Consider the following 16,083-nt stretch of genomic DNA (forward strand, 5'->3'; position numbering starts at 1 on the left):
TTTCTGAAGACAGTCGGTTTCCTTCAGAGATACATTCATATAAAACACCCGCACCGTGTTATGATTTTGAAACGTGCAGCGCTCATGTCAAACGGCACAAATAAATCAATGTATGGGAAACTGGTAATGTATATCGAAATATCGGAAATGTGTTTAAAAATCATATCACCGTTATTGAAAAAAATTATATCGCGATACATATTGATATTGAATTATTGTCCAGCCCTATGTATAACATATAGTGGTTCCCTGCATTATTTTAGGAAAACGTTTTGTAATGACAGTATTGAGCTGCTGCAATGGAGCAGCTCTAATGCGCCATTAAAATGAACAGTGAAAGTAACAAAAGCTTATACAATACCTTTTAACAGGTATAATTAAGTGAGGAAATAACTGAAGGTAATATCTGTTTGCTAAATGAAGCCAAATAACATGATTTATATTATTATTATTACTATTATTTTGTGTCTGTACCCAAATTACAAATGCTGTGAGAATACAGGTATCGGCGAGTAGCAAAAATGAAAGTATCGGTATCGGACTCAATCTGAAAAAAGTGGTATCGGTGCATCCCTATTTAAAATATAATTTAATTCAGTGATGCAAATCAGAATTTTCATCAGCTGTTACTCCTGCCATTTCATCAGCCATTTTTTGCTGCGGCACCCGGGGAGCAGTTGGGGGTTCGGTGCCTTGCTCAAGGGCCCCTCAGTCGTGGTATTGAAGGTGGGAGAGAGCGCTGTACATTCACTCCCCCCACCTACAATCCCTGCCGGTACGAGACTCGAACCTGCAACCTTTGGGTTACGAGTCTGACTCTCTAACCATTAGGCCACGACTTCCCCAGTCATGGAAATCGGTTTTGGGGATTTTTTGGAATCATCGGATTCAACCGGATTTTCCGGTTTTGGAATTTTATCTATATATCTAAATAAAAATAGACTATAGATATTCAGTATATGATCCAAAGTAACTAGTAACTAACTACTTGAGTAGTTTTTTTATCCGATACTTTTTTACTCAAAAAACTATTCAGACTAGTACTTTTAGTTTTACTTGAGTAAATATTTCTATAAGTACTTTTACTTTTACTTGAGTACAGTTTTTGGGTACTCTACCCACCTCTGCTCTGAGTAGGCCGCTCTGCTTGCACATAACAAAAAGTATATATATATATATATGTTTTTTTTTTTATATTCACGAACCTGCAACTTGCTAAGTCAGTGATAGTCAGAAATCAGAAGGTGCGAATGATGTGCCCCCGGCTCCATTCATTGGTACTTCTGTATGATTTATTCTGGACACATATTTGTGGAAACAAAAGACTGTGCTTTAATCTACTAGAAATAATGATTTTAGGAGAACCCAGAATAAATCAAATTTATGTAATCTAGGTGTAGCTAAAATAATATAGATTATTTTTGGCACTTGTTACAGAAACATTTTTGCAATAATTCTGATTTGACCTTGAGATTAGCTTCGATATTTGACCACTATTTATGATAATACTTGGTTACAATGACACTAATAGTTCTTATTTCTGCCAGGAATGCAAATCAATCAGGAGTTAATGATATTTTGAATAGAATAATGTGACACAAACCTGTATGTATTCAATCACATTTGCTTCCATTTATTTTTAATCAGTGCTTCGCTACACAACATATAAACTTTTACTCCAAAAGTGCGCACATAGCTCTTCCAAGCTTTATAATGGCAGTGAATGGGTGTTTCTTGTCAATAGTCCAAAAGAAGTCCAATAAAGCGCATCCATCCATAATAAAAAGTGTCCCACACGGCTCCGGGGGGTGAATAAAGGCCTCCTGAAGCGAATCAATGCATTTTTGTAAGAAAAATATCCATATTTACAACTTTATAAACTGTAATCTCTAGCTTACACTAACTGTTGTATGCACGTTCATTTCAGTGGATGATGTAAAAAGTAATCTGATTAACTTGCGTTACTTGTAATGCGTTACCCTCAACACTGTGTGTGTGTGTGTGTGTGTATATACAGTGTATATATATATATTTTTTTTGCTCTCTCTCTCTCTAAAACTGCAAACCAGTGCAGTCATTTTTGTGTGTGGCTATTTTTAGGACCATTTAACCTTTCAAATCATGTCCATTATTATAATTTTTTTTCACATACCAAGTGCTTTTATCAAGTTTTGTATGATTCTGAAGTAAAAAATAAAAAACTAAATTTAAAAATTTTCAGTGAAAATGACCAAACAGCAGAGGGTTAGGCTGCATGTACTCCACTCATCTCCATGTTGTTTTCTCCTGGCAGGACGGCTCTGATCTGGACCCTGGATTCCCCATGAAGAGCAGTGATCTGGGTTTGCCGAATCACCCTGACTGTGCCTTCTTCTACCAGCCTCTGGGACACATGCTGCTCTTCAGAGGATCCCGCTACTATGTGCTGAACCTGGAGTCTCTCAGCGTGGAGCCGTACTACCCTCGTGCCCTGCGGGACTGGAAGGGGCTTCCACGCGGGCTCAACGGGGCCTCGACTCGACCGGACGGAAAGCTGTATTTCTTTAAAGAGCAGCAGTACTGGAGATTCGATCCTGGAAAGGTGCGGATCACTGCGGGATATATTTGCGTGCTATTTTTGTTAATGTTAATTTATTTTGAATGTTAACTAAAATAATCAACTAAAATTAATATATACTTGGATTTAGGATAATTTGGGTTTTAATAAAGCATGTCAGTGTTTTATAATTATTTTATTGTAAACATTGTCCATTTATTTTTCATTTAATACATCATGTGTCTAGAGATTGGAATTATTTAAAAACACGCTAAAATCATTTTACAATGGAGCGTCACTTATTTGTTTGACATTGAGCTGTGATATTTTAGTATCATTAAGATACTATTATAGTTTTTATTTATATATATATATATATATATATATAAATATTTTTATTTATAATTTTTTTATTTTAGTAAATTTGTTGTGGGTTTTTGTCTTTTTTTGTAGTTTTTAAAAATAAATATCTCTATGGTTTTTAGTAATTTTTATTTCAGTTTTAGTTATTTTAGAACATCAGGTTAAACAATTAAAATGAGAAATGTTGCCTTGGCAACTAGCTGAAATATGTTGGTGTGAATATGAAGCGAATAATTTGGTCATTTTAATAAAGGTGGTGTAATGTCAATGCTAATAATAATTTCAATGCTTATTAAAAGACATCTTAAGCTGTGAGGTGGGGAAGGGTGCCAAACTGGTCAGAAACGAGGCTTCTAGATTAATTTACTGCAAAGCAAATAAAAGCAATGAATGTCTTCATCTCAAAAAACATTTTTGTCTTACATTTCATAATTAACTTGGGCTCAATGCTGACTCACTTTCTGCCATTTTAATTTATTTATTGGAATGTGGGCAAAGGATTGTGGGTGATTAAAGAACGTGAAAAATACACTTGATGAGTCCTTCACAATACACTAAATGAAGGCCAGAAAATGAATGAAGGCTGCCTAACAAAGATCTTCCAGACTGAGAGAATCTATTAAAGAAAATGACACTCCTTTGAATTATTTCAAACATTCTTCTTCATATAACTACATAATTATTAAATTAGTTTGTTACCAACATACACAACATTATTTTACAAGTAATAACTGTAATGAAATACAAAGTACTACACATTTGATACATTTCATAAAAATACATTATCAAATGTCAAAATACTGAGACAGTCTCAGAAATTCTGCTGAGTTTGTAATGTATAGTGCTAATAATTTAGTGGACATACAATAAACAGTTCTGAGATGCATACAGTGCTTTTGTGCAGAATAACATAAACCTGCTTAATTAGGGTTTACTAGCTTCATTACTAGTAAGGATGAAGCTAGTAAACCCAGATCCCTTCCCACCAGGATGATCTGTTCTGACATTATGTTGATCATGCAATTTGTATAGAAAAATCTGAACTAAAATGCAAAATAGAAGCATTTTCATTCCCTTTTGAACCCCACTATAAATCCTATACAAAAGATAAAATGCAATTAAAGAGTTCTATTAATTTGTCATTTATTAAGATTATGTAATCAACGATGCGAGTGGACGATCATGTGTGAAAGCGACAGTACTGCTGTTTATTTCCAGGGAATGCATGAACTGATACAATGTGAATGCACTATGAAGCTAGTAAACCCAGATCCCTTCCCACCAGGATGATCTCACTGACATTATGTTGATCATGCAATTTGTATAGAAAAATCTGAACTAAAATGCAAAATAGAAGCATTTTCATTCTCTTTTGAACCCCACTATAAATCCTATACAAAAGATAAAATGCAATTAAAGAGTTCTATTAATTTGTCATTTATTAAGATTATGTAATCAACGATGCGAGTGGACGATCATGTGTGAAAGCGACAGTACTGCTGTTTATTTCCAGGGAATGCATGAACTGATACAATGTGAATGCACTGTAAGTGGCTTTGGCAAATGCATTCATGTAAATGTGTGCTGCTTTTCCAAACAAATGAGTGAATGGTAACAGTCAGATGAAGAACTCATCTACTTGTGCATGTTGAGGTCGACTGTGACACTGTGAAGCTTGTGTCTCTGCTAGGACGCTCTTTGCGCTCTCGTCAGTGGTCCACCGTGGCTCATCCAGGACGTGTTTCTGGTCTCTAGACAGAGTCAGCAGAGCAGACACTCCTAAAGCGGCCTGCGGCTTCACAGCACAACCCGTGTCCACATTCATCTCCGGCTCCTCCTCTTCCAGCCGGAGGCGGGTTAGGGAGGTTTCTGAGGTTATCGCGGGCTCGTACCAGTTCATCGACAGGCCTGCGGGGCTGCTGCACTGGGACGAGTAACAGGAGCTTCCTGGAGGAGAGCTGCGGGTGCCGTCTGACCCAGCGCACTCCCTTCCTGACCTCACGCCGCGGGGACAGCGGTCCTCAGCGTGCTCCTTCAGATGGGACGTCCTCCTGCAGGGAGAGGTGGAAGGGGGTCTGGCAGCTGCACAGCTCCTCAGCAGCATCCTGGGACAGCTCAGAGGAAACGCAGACCTCAGGAAGCCTTGGGCTTGTGCTGGAGCCTTAACCTGTGGAGAAAACCACGCTTTATCAGTTCAACAGTCAATAAAGGGATAGTTCACCCAAAAATGAAAATTTGCTGTTAATTTAATCACCTTCAGGCCATTCAAGAGATAAGCGACTTTTTCTTCAGTAGAACAGTAAAGAAGATTTTTAGCTGAAAACGTGGTCAGACAATGCAAGACAGCAGCTACCATGTTTTGAGAAAAAAAAAATCGGAGCAGTTCGCAGCTCGAGTAGCACAGATCTACAAGTAACTCAATCAAAACTCACTTTCAGATGCCTCAATGTAACCCTGACTTGAAATGAGCCAGAATAGCAGCATATCTGATCCTATGATGCTGGGTTTTGCATCCAACAGTTCCTCCAACAGTCACTGAACTGAGGAAACAGTTTAACACGGACCGAAGACCGATGTGCTGGTGATATACACATGTGTGATCTGAGTGTTTGAATGAAGGGGCGAAATGAATGTTTTTATGGTTTCTCATTGTTTATGTAAAAAGACGAGCTGATGAAGACAAGATTATTCACTTTATATGCTTTAGACATGTAAAACATCCACATTTCACATCATTGCTGGGTGTCCAATGGCACTTTAACCTGCCAAAAGGGGTGAAGCCGACTGCTATATAAGTCTGCTCTGAGCACAATTTCATCAGAATTTTTCTCCTTCAGCGACGAAGATCGTCTTCTTGCTTGCAGAGTCAGCGAGAAGATGAAGAAGAGGAAGAAAGAAGCTAGAAAGAAGAAGCCAGAAGCCTTCCCCTGTGGCCATTCGGCACCTATTAGAGCAAATTTCCAGCGACGTTGTTACAAATGTAGCACCACGAGTGTGGCTTGTGCAGGGAACCCCTGTATGATGCAGATGGGCACAGTGAGTGTGTCGCCTGTCTGGGCAGCGCCCACGCAGAGGCTGCGCTCACCGGGATATCATTTTCTCACTGAGAGAGCATGAGTCTCACCTTTCTCCACTCGCGGATCTACTTCTTCAACAAAGGCGGTCCTCCCTGGTCTGCTCTCCCGTTTCCTCCCTCCCCTAGGAGGAAGAACCAGCGGAACAGCGGGGCTCAAACACCTGGCTCGAGTGAACTCATGCCGGCACAGGTCCCGCGTGCTTCACTCTCCCCGCAACGCCTCGATTTGCCTATGTGTGTTTCACACGTGAGTATCAGCACCCCTTGTTGGCTGCGAACGGTTTGATTTCCTTCAGCAGTGCCCCCAAATGGCAAAACGCTACCAAAGCGTCAAGGTCCATGCCCCAGAGTGACTTTGAACCCTCAGCCTCAGAAGCCATCCTGATCCAAACTCAGAGAGGACGAGGAGAGGGTCAGTTCTCAATGACGCCAGAACTCCCTCGAAGAAGTCTCATGCTCGCTCTCCATCCCTCCGTTTGACACTGAGCGACTTCATTCAAGCTGGGCCCGTCCTCTCCATTCAGTGCGCACCCAATCAAACTACCGCTATGATAGCGGACCCACATACTCAAAAGAGCATTTCTCCTCTCCTAGTTACCACGAATGTAAGTTTCCCACCCCCGTGCGGCGAACTACCATTCGAAAAACTAAAACCACTCGCCCTCTGGCTTCAGGCTTGGAAAGCTATCCCAGTTGTGTCAATGAAAACTCCATGTTAACATCAGTAAATTATGGGGTGCCGCAAGGATCTGTGTTAGACCCTCTGTTATTTTCAGTATACATGCTGCCACTTGGCAACATTATTAGAAAACATGGAATTCGATTCCACTGCTATGCCGATGATACTCAGTTATATATTTCATCACGGCCAGATGAAATCTCTAAATTATCCAAGTTGACAGAATATGTTAAAGATATAAAATATTGGATGACCAGTAATTTTCTCCTATTAAATTCAGACAAGACTGAGGTATTACTTATTGGACCAAAAACCTGCACACAGCATCTCTTAAAGTACAATTTGCAACTAGAAGGATGTACTGTTATGTCATCATCTGCAGTTAAAGACCTGGGCACTATATTGGACAGCAACTTATCTTTCACAAATCATATTTTCATATGTTACAAAAAACAGCCTTCTTCCATCTCAGAAACGTTGCTAAGCTATGGAACAAGTTATCTGTTTCTGACGCAGAAAAGCTAGTTCATGCATTCATGACCTCTCGACTGGATTACTGTAATGCATTACTAGCTGGTTGTCCTGCATCCTCAATAAACAAGCTACAGTTAGTCCAAAACGCAGCTGCTAGAGTGGTTTTGCTCCTGTATATTTAACTGATATTCTAATGCCCTACAATCCATCACGCTCTTTAAGGTCACAAAACATTGGACTTTTAGTAATACCTAGGCTATCTAAATTCACTAAAGGAGGGGGAGCATTTTCTCACCTGGTTTCTAAACTCTGGAATAGCCTTCCTGATAAAGTTCGGGGCTCAGAGACACTCTCCCAGTATAAATTTAGATTAAAATCTAGATTTAAATCTAGATTCAGTCAAGCATTCACATAATGAATTCAAGTTTATTTGTATAGAGCTTTTTACGATACAAATCGTTGCAAAGCAACTTTACAGAAAATTAAGTTTCTTCAATATTTAGTAGTAGCTTATCAGTGGTGACTGTCAGTTTATGTACATATGGCAGAAATGTACGGAAAAATCTATTAAAGACGTAATCAAACAGACGATGAACACTATTTTAACAGCAATTATTATATGATGCAATCAAACTTATAGCAAAATGTGGTAGTTCTGTATGTTGTTTCAGGGTTGGCATCATCTGAGGTCCTCTGAGGGGTTGGCATCATCTCTTCTCAGGTGTTCTGGATCCAGACTGAAGCTTGTGTAAATCCTGACATCCCGTGGCAAAAACAGAGAAACAAAATAGAGACATAATTAGCGTAGCTGCTGCTCCAACCAAGCAAAATTAGATCCTTGTGGCACTCCATATTTTGCTGGTGATAATTGAGATGACTCCCCATTTAAATGAACAAAGTGGTAGCGATCAGACAGGTAGGATCTAAACCATTTTAAAGCCTGCCCTTGAATACCTGTGTAGTTTTGTAATCGATCTATGAGTATGTCATGATCTATAGTGTCGAACGCAGCACTAAGATCAAGTAAAACTAGCAATGAGATGCAGCCTTGGTCTGACGCAAGAAGCAAGTCATTTGTAATTTTAACAAGTGCAGTTTCTGTGCTATGGTGGGGCCTGAAACCTGACTGAAATTCTTCATAGAGATCATTTTTTTTGCAAGAAGGAGCACAATTGAGCGGACACAACTTTTTCTAAAATTTTTGACATAAACGGAAGATTTGAGATGAGTCTGTAATTTGCCAGTTCACTAGGATCTAGATGTGGTTTCTTAATAAGAGGCTTAATAACAGCCAGCTTGAATAGTTTTGGGACGTGACTTAAAGATAACGACGAGTTAATAATATTGTATGAATCTCATACCCTTGTTCCTAATTATATCAGATAAAATTCACATAAACATTTTTTTTTTAGCTTGAAACGTCATGAACAGCAGCTAAGCTAATAATTTTCCATTTGCCTTTTTGGGATACCCATCTCGAGGTAACTAGAGATTACGCCAGCTCCAGCGTGGATCCAGCCTCGTATGAAGACTTCAGCTGACCCAACGCCTGTGAAGAGATGACGCTGACCCCTGCAAGGACCTCAGATGACGCCAACTTGAATCAACATGCACAACTCCCAAAATTTCTATATTGTAATCATTGTGATCAAACTTGCAATAATTGCTTTAATGAGCTAATTTTTTCTGCCTAAAATTAATTAATTCATAACTGTATGATTCTATTGTCTTGAACTGTTCATTTCTGAACTGGACATTCCTTGGACACATTCACTTCTGATAACAGATCACTCTAAATTGTAATGTAGATGCATGCATTTTCTGTAAAGCTGCTTTGAAACAATGTGTATTGTGAAAGGCAGAATACAAATAAATTGGAATTGAATTGAACTGAATTTATCTGTCAATTTACTGACATTTTCAAAGAGAAAAAAAGTTTATTTTTCATACTCCATTGACAGATATTTGTCTTGTTTTGAGCGTAAACTCACTTCATTTTTGTTAAATTTCCTAGACTTCATATCTTCATTTTGCATCTCAAATGGCTCTTAATTTAAGGATGTTCAGATCTTTGTATTGGAAAACAAGACAAAAATACGGAGGAAGATAATATCATTTTTTTGTTGCAATTCATGCTAAATTTAATTCCATGAATATAAATTTACTGTAAGACTTCCTGCTCTTTTAAGGCCTTAATTTGTGGAAGGCCAAATTAAGACTTTTAAAGACCATTTTAAGACCCGTAGAAACTCTAGTATGACTGTTCACTAAAAGGGCTTATAGAAACCAGAGCACATTTCCTGTGACCTACTTGAAAGAGGATCTTGTTGCCGTCCAGATCTTCGGTGTGCCATCGGCTGGCGCTGATGGGTGAGCAGGTGTTGGGCAGTAAGGGCACGAGCTGTCCGATCTCCCCCACCCTGAACTGCAGCACCATGGAGTAACACGGCTCCACTCGTACCCCGGGCGCGAGCTGCTTGATGGCCAGCTGTAGGCTGAAGCCTGCTTCTGTGAGCAGCGTGAACCAGCAAAAGCCCGTCTTCTGCTCTTCTACCCTCCTCTGCAGTACCGTCTCATATAAACGCACAGTGTCCTCAAAGTTATCATAGGTGCTGTGCAAAGTCACCCGCACCACCTCTCCTCCGTAGTGCACCGGCCGCACACCCCACACCGGCATCCCCGCACCCAGGCTGTAGAAGTCCCGGCTGGGCAGGAGATAAGGCCTCAGTAGGGCGCTGGACGGGGAGTTAACGTGAACGCCGGCCTCTCTGGTGCCGCAGCTCTCCGTATGGTGGTACTGCCAGGGCGGACACTGCAGGAAGTCCAGCACTCTGAGAATGCGTTCCTCTCCGTAAGACTCGTGTAAGAATATGGTGACGGCGTGTGAGGGGTGGCCAGCCGCGGGGCGCTGGTTAGCTCTGGTGTGGTCATGAAGAGGACAGGCCCGCTCAGACACGTGGAAGAGGCGCAGGCCGGGATGGACCCACTTCAGCAGGCGGTCCAGAGTGTGCTGGAGGAGCAACGAGGTGCCGGGGTTGGTGAGCAGATGCATGGTGAGCAGAAGGAGCTCCTGACCCGGGACAGCCGAGAGGTCAGCTGAACAAAGGGCAGAGGAAGCCACAGACAGAGCGGTGAGGAAAAATCTAATCACAGATGGCAAAACAAGCCTGACTGTTGATAGAACATTAAACAAAGAAAATGGACTCACTGCTACTGCAGGACATTTTACTGCAGTCAGATCTAAAGAAAAGAAAAAGCACACTTATTATAATGAGTGTAATACTGTTCAACTGATATCCATCTATCAGCAAATAACAAACAAGTTTTTTATAAATAACAGAGAGGTATCCTTTAAAATATTACACAGAATTTACCCTGCTAAGGAATGATTTGAACGTTAGAGATGAGATGAAAAACACTGAAATTTGTGGTGTTGCTATAGAATCTGTGATTTAACTTTTCTGTCAATGTGTATATTAAAAAATATTTTGGATGGATGTCTCCAACTTTATTTCTAGGATGTTTGGATTTTTTTTTTTTTTTTTTTTTTGTATAAGCTACTATTCATTCAAAAAGTACAGTTTCTTTTTATTTTTCATGGAAGATATCACATTCAAAGCTAAGCCAAATTGTGAAAAATGTATAAAAGAAGTAAAAAAAATATGGCACTACGTTTGACAATATCAAAAACAGAAAAGCCATATAGACTTGTATATATAGTTCAAAGACATGATGTCCCATTTTGGTGTCCGCATCAAATTAAATTTACAAAAGTGATTTTACTTACATAGAAAGCATATTAAATGCAAGTAAAGTGTCTACTTTAATGTTTCAAACAACCTTTGTGAAAATAAAACGTCAAAATATGGGTAAAATCATGTTCCATCAATGCTTCAACAGTTATATGTATATAAAAATGAAATAACATACTTATTCGGACCTGTACTTATTAAAATATATAAAAGAAAAAGTGAGAAAATTGTATTATATTTTAAATGATTAAAAACAATCATTTAAATGGGTAAAACCTAGTGGTTTGAAGGATGTTGGCAAAAATGGTAAAGATTTAAAATGACAATTAATTCGTATTTTGGGGCAAACTGCACTGTGATCCTGAAATAGAGTCTTTTAATGACATCTAATGATTCTGATGCTAAACATGCCCGACAAGATTTTTTGGTATCCACACCTCTTTTGTTGATTTATTAGCATCAGGATGGCCAATCCTAGAAGCAAAAGTGCTATTGTAACCTAAAGGTCCTGAAACTTGAACCGAGTTAAAAAACTTTAATTTAACAAAAAAAGTTTAATTCATGGTCCTTCAACACTTGGCAGGTTACATACAAATGAATAATAAATAGTAGTCTGATTTAGATTATGTACTTTAATCCGCATTAAATGGCGCGTTTTTGAAGATCAAAAGATGTTTGAAGTGTTAGAATGTATCGTTTGTTGCTTACGTCATAAAGCATTCGGCACTCACTGTCCGTTACTGTGTTTCTCCCGCAAACAAACGCGAGCTGTTGTTTAGCTTTCTCCGCCAACTCACCCCGCGGTCTCCGCGCCCGAGTCCGCCGCCTCATCCTCCGTCCTGCTGCTGCTCGTGAAGCGAAGCGGCTGGCGGAGCATAATCTGCCTTTACTCGAGCGCAAAAACTCTTTAAACACGAGCTTTGCTTATAACCCTGTTTGCGTTCGCAGGAGTCGAGTTCACGCTGACGTCACTTCAGCCTTTATAATTTATGATGATGATCAGAGGGACTCTAGCTGAAAATCTAAAATATCATCTGAGAAGCTCATTTCGATCGAGTCATCACTGGATCATGTCTTTCGAGAACACAGCTCAAATATGAGGAGTCGGGGGAAGGGCTTTTCTCTCTAAAGCGGACAATAAGAACCGAGGGGCCTGAACCCCAGCAGATGGCTGTCATCGGACCTGTGTGGGACACGCACTTTAAGCAAGCTTCTCAAGTAGTGTGCAGTCCTGGACAATAGAGAGCTTAATTGCACCCAAACCGAGGAACGTGTATTGCATCCTTATATGTTAATTCATAAATCAGTCATAAAAACGAATTCTGCATCAAAACAAAGCAGGATCCTTTCTAACTGCAGGTTTGTGTTTTACTGTCATTATTGAAAGGGTAAATATTTATGGTGCAATGGCATCTAGAAAATGTAACCTTTGTGCATCCTTAGGGGAAAAAATGTGCATCTTTATTTGAAATTTAATATTTCAACCTCATTTCCTTCTATAAGTTTATTTTACTGTAGGTACAAAACATAGTTATACTCAGGACTTTACGGACAAAAATGTTGCATTGAAACTCATTGCACATTATTTCAGCTTTATTGAAACTCGAGTTGCAATATTTAATCTCAGTGCCATTTAAGAATAAAATCATGCATCCTTGTTCATAGGCTTTCATTCTGTCAGCAATGGTTTAACATTTTACCATTTATAAAATGGTTCAAATTGTTACTGTTTTCCACCTGATAGCGTCATTTTCTCAGCTTTGGACTTTGGAGCAAATACTTACCCAAGACTGTAATAACCTGTAACTGTAACTGTTACAAAAAATAAAAATAAAAATCTGCTTAGCATTTAGTATATGGAAAATCATTGATTTTTTTCTCTCTTTTAAATAAACAAATTGGCATTTAATAGGTAAAAAGGGGCATCTGTTGTCAGGCTGGGATAGGAAAGGGCCCCCAAACCAGAATAGCATCACTGTATATGTAACTGGCATTATGACTTGTCCTGACAGAAATAACTGAACAGCTCTTAATTAACCTCTTAATTAGAAGAAGGTAGATACTTTTGGTCAATTTTGGAATAATCTATTCTTGTTCTTCATGAGTACATAGGTAGTTTTTCAAACTTCAAGAGTCTGAGATATTTTGTGTGACTTAGTTAAAAAAATCTGTCACAATTTACTCATCCCCCATGCTGTTCCAAAAGACTTTTATTTATTTTTATCATTTTTGTCCCAAAAAGTTCATAAAGACATTGTAAAAGTAATCCGTAGGAAGCCGTTTAATCCAACTTTTCTGAACAGATACGATTGGTTTACATGGTGAACAAACTTAATTTAACCTTTTATTCTCTTATATAAACAGATCAATATGGAAGCCAGTTTCCACCACAGAATAAAAAATAGCAATAATAGCAACAATCTTGCAATTCTGCTTTTTTTTCTGTTTCCACCATCGAAAGAAAAAGAAAAAAAAAAGAAAAAAAAGAATTGCGAATTTTTTCTGACTTTTTGTGAGTTTATATCTTACAATTGGGATTTTTCTTCATAGAATAAGTTTTGTGAGATTAAAAAAAAATAATAATAATTAAATTTTTATTTTTCATTCTGTGGCGGAAGCAGGCTTCCGTAGATCAGTGCTTGACACAAGAGAACAAATATCACTGGTCCTTGTGGAAGCTCAAACTTGCTTGTGCTACACTGCAAGAATGTCTCAGGTTACCATGTAACCATGGTTCTGAGAAGGGAAACAAGACACTGCATCCTCTAGTGGACACTATGGGGAATGACTCTGGCATGACGGGTGTCTGAAGCAGTGTATAAACCGAGCAGCAACCTCCCGCTCTCTCTCGTGAAACCAACACGGAAGTGACTTAAACCGTAATTCATCAACTGGCCGCTAGAGGCTGGATTCAAAAGGGAGTCAATCCCATAGACTCCCCATGTTAAAATGCCCAACTTTACAGCAGAAAAAAACATGTTTACAGCCTGGTTCAAAAAATTATTTTGGTCTATATAGCTAATTTTGCCCTTCATGACAACTGTGAGGGGGGTGAATTTTTTTTATAACTCATCCGTTTAAATTATATTAAGCCTTAAAGTTCTGCATAATTAAGGGCGTGGCCACTTGAGTGACAGGTGAACTGCCGCTGCTGTCACCACCGTCGAGCTAGGTGGGCGTGGTTTCAGCATCCAGCTCCCGCCTCTTTGCCCATTTTCGATTATCCGGGAGTGACGTGCGGTGACGCGCTGCCAAGATGGCGACGGTCGGCTCCGCCCACTTTGAGCTTCAAAAACGCTCTTTAGAAACCTATGGGTGACGTCACGGACACTACGTCCATGTTTTTTTACAGTCTATGGTATAAACATGACAATGAACTTGACACTGGCTGGTGAAAGCCTATGATGTCAGTACTAGTGCGACCATGAGTATAAAAGGGCACCTGTAGAACACGTCATCCACTTCATGTCTAAAGGAGACATGCACAGGAATACCCGAAGCATGGCAAGGAGATGTAGCGTCTTGTTCACCTTCTAAGGGAATCATGGTTACATGAATAACCTGAGACGTTCCCTTTCGAATGGGAACAAGCACTGCATCCTCTAGATCAGTGCTTCTCAAAGCTGTTCTGGGGACCCCCAAACACTGCATATTTTGTATGTCTCCCTTATTTAACACACCTGATTCAACTCTGCTGATTAGTAGAGTCTGCAAGACTTAAACTGGGTGTGGCTTATGAGGGAGACAAACACAATTGGCAGTGGTTGGGGGTCCCCAGGACAGATTTCAGAACCACTGCTCTAGAGGACACTGTGGGGAACAAATAACCACTCCGCCATGCCGTATCGGTCAAAGACTCTAAAGGAGTCCCAGTCCCTCAGGAACTCACCTACGGCTGTTGTGACTTAATTTTCTACAGCCAAAGCCCGAGCTGCATACCTTATCAGGGCCAAGTCAAAAAGAAGCTCAGCCCAGGGGCAAAGCTCAAGGCTTTGGTTTTCCAGAGAACACCTTTAAGGGAATATCTTCGATGACTGAAGCTCTGAGAATGGAGGCCTCAGATGAACGACTCTAAAGCGAGAGGAGGCCTTGCTACGTCTGATGCTCAGGACAGCTTTCCAAGAAGGCTCACAGAGAACCTAATAACTCAGAACTGCGACACAGGCAGAGCTCCGGGGACTGGAAGCCTCAGCAGAATGACTCTCTAAAGCAAGAGGAGGCCTAGCAACACTCCCAATTTAAAGGCAATAGCCAGGGAGGCTCATAGAGAGCCTAGCAACCTAGCCCCTAACTGAGCTCAAAGGACGGAGGCCTCAGCAAGACAACTCTGTATAACAAGTGGATGCCTAGCTATGCCCAACGCCTGTCAAAGAGGCTCCTAAGGGCCTTAAATTGCTTATTAACCAGGCAGAGCTCAGGAGAGCAGAAACCTCAGTGGGACGACTCTCTATGGCAAAAGGAAACCTAACAACACTCCTCCGTAAAGGCAGTATCCAAGGAGGCTTGCAGAGAGTCTAATAAATTATTACTACTTGGTCCTCAGACCAAAATGGGCCAGGTCCCCTAGAGGCTCAAGGCACAGACCCAGTCCAGCACGGTATAAAGGTCGGAGGATTATGTCAGAAAGAAATCACTCGTCCAATCTATCAAGAGCAATCTCACGTTTCTCATGCCTCCAAGGCAGATTTAATCTCTCTGTGGCATGGGACATAACCTCAAGCAACTCCTCGTACGCAGGGCAGGCAGGCTGTGAAGACTCAGCAATATCTTCACATCCCGCTCTTCTTGGCTTGGCTTCTGGATCAGATGTAAGAGACAGTACGTCCTCATCCAGCAGCGCATCTCCCACCGAATAATGAGAAAGATCCATACCTTTTTCGAACTCCTTGGTGAGCTCCAACTGCAAGCCCCATGACTTCAGTTTTCTACTTGCCTCAGCATGTCCTGATCAGTGAGTTGAGGATGGCTGTCCCAAAAGGGACAAACAAGAGCAAAGCTTCTCCAAGGAAAAACCATCGCAATGCATGCATTCAGTACCCTCGAGGACTGAGCGTGCATGCTTCTCGCCCATGCAAATAACGCACAGGTCGTGTGAATCATCAGGTGTTAAATACCTGGATGAACACACTTCCTGAAACAATTAACACTGGCGCTATCCATAGCTGCTTGCCTAGATACACCACAAACGGCTCCCGAAGACAAA

At 40.3% G+C, this 16,083-nt stretch overlaps 1 protein-coding gene across 1 annotated transcript; it reads right to left on the minus strand.

Annotated features, from left to right (window-relative positions):
- Nucleotides 1-4,399: 4,399 nt before the first annotated feature.
- LOC107744041 (protein FAM124B-like) lies at nucleotides 4,400-10,367 on the minus strand. Its single transcript, XM_016557510.1, has 3 exons — nucleotides 10,337-10,367; nucleotides 9,440-10,224; nucleotides 4,400-5,066 (listed from the first exon to the last, which is right to left on the minus strand). Exons 1-3 carry the CDS (start codon nucleotides 10,350-10,352, stop codon nucleotides 4,518-4,520), a joined length of 1,350 nt encoding a protein of 449 aa, XP_016412996.1. The 5' UTR covers nucleotides 10,353-10,367; the 3' UTR covers nucleotides 4,400-4,517.
- Nucleotides 10,368-16,083: the final 5,716 nt, after the last annotated feature.

This window comes from Sinocyclocheilus rhinocerous, unplaced genomic scaffold (assembly GCF_001515625.1).
Source record: "Sinocyclocheilus rhinocerous isolate Xijiao unplaced genomic scaffold, SAMN03320098_v1.1 scaffold407, whole genome shotgun sequence".
Taxonomy (NCBI): Eukaryota; Metazoa; Chordata; class Actinopteri; order Cypriniformes; family Cyprinidae; genus Sinocyclocheilus; species Sinocyclocheilus rhinocerous.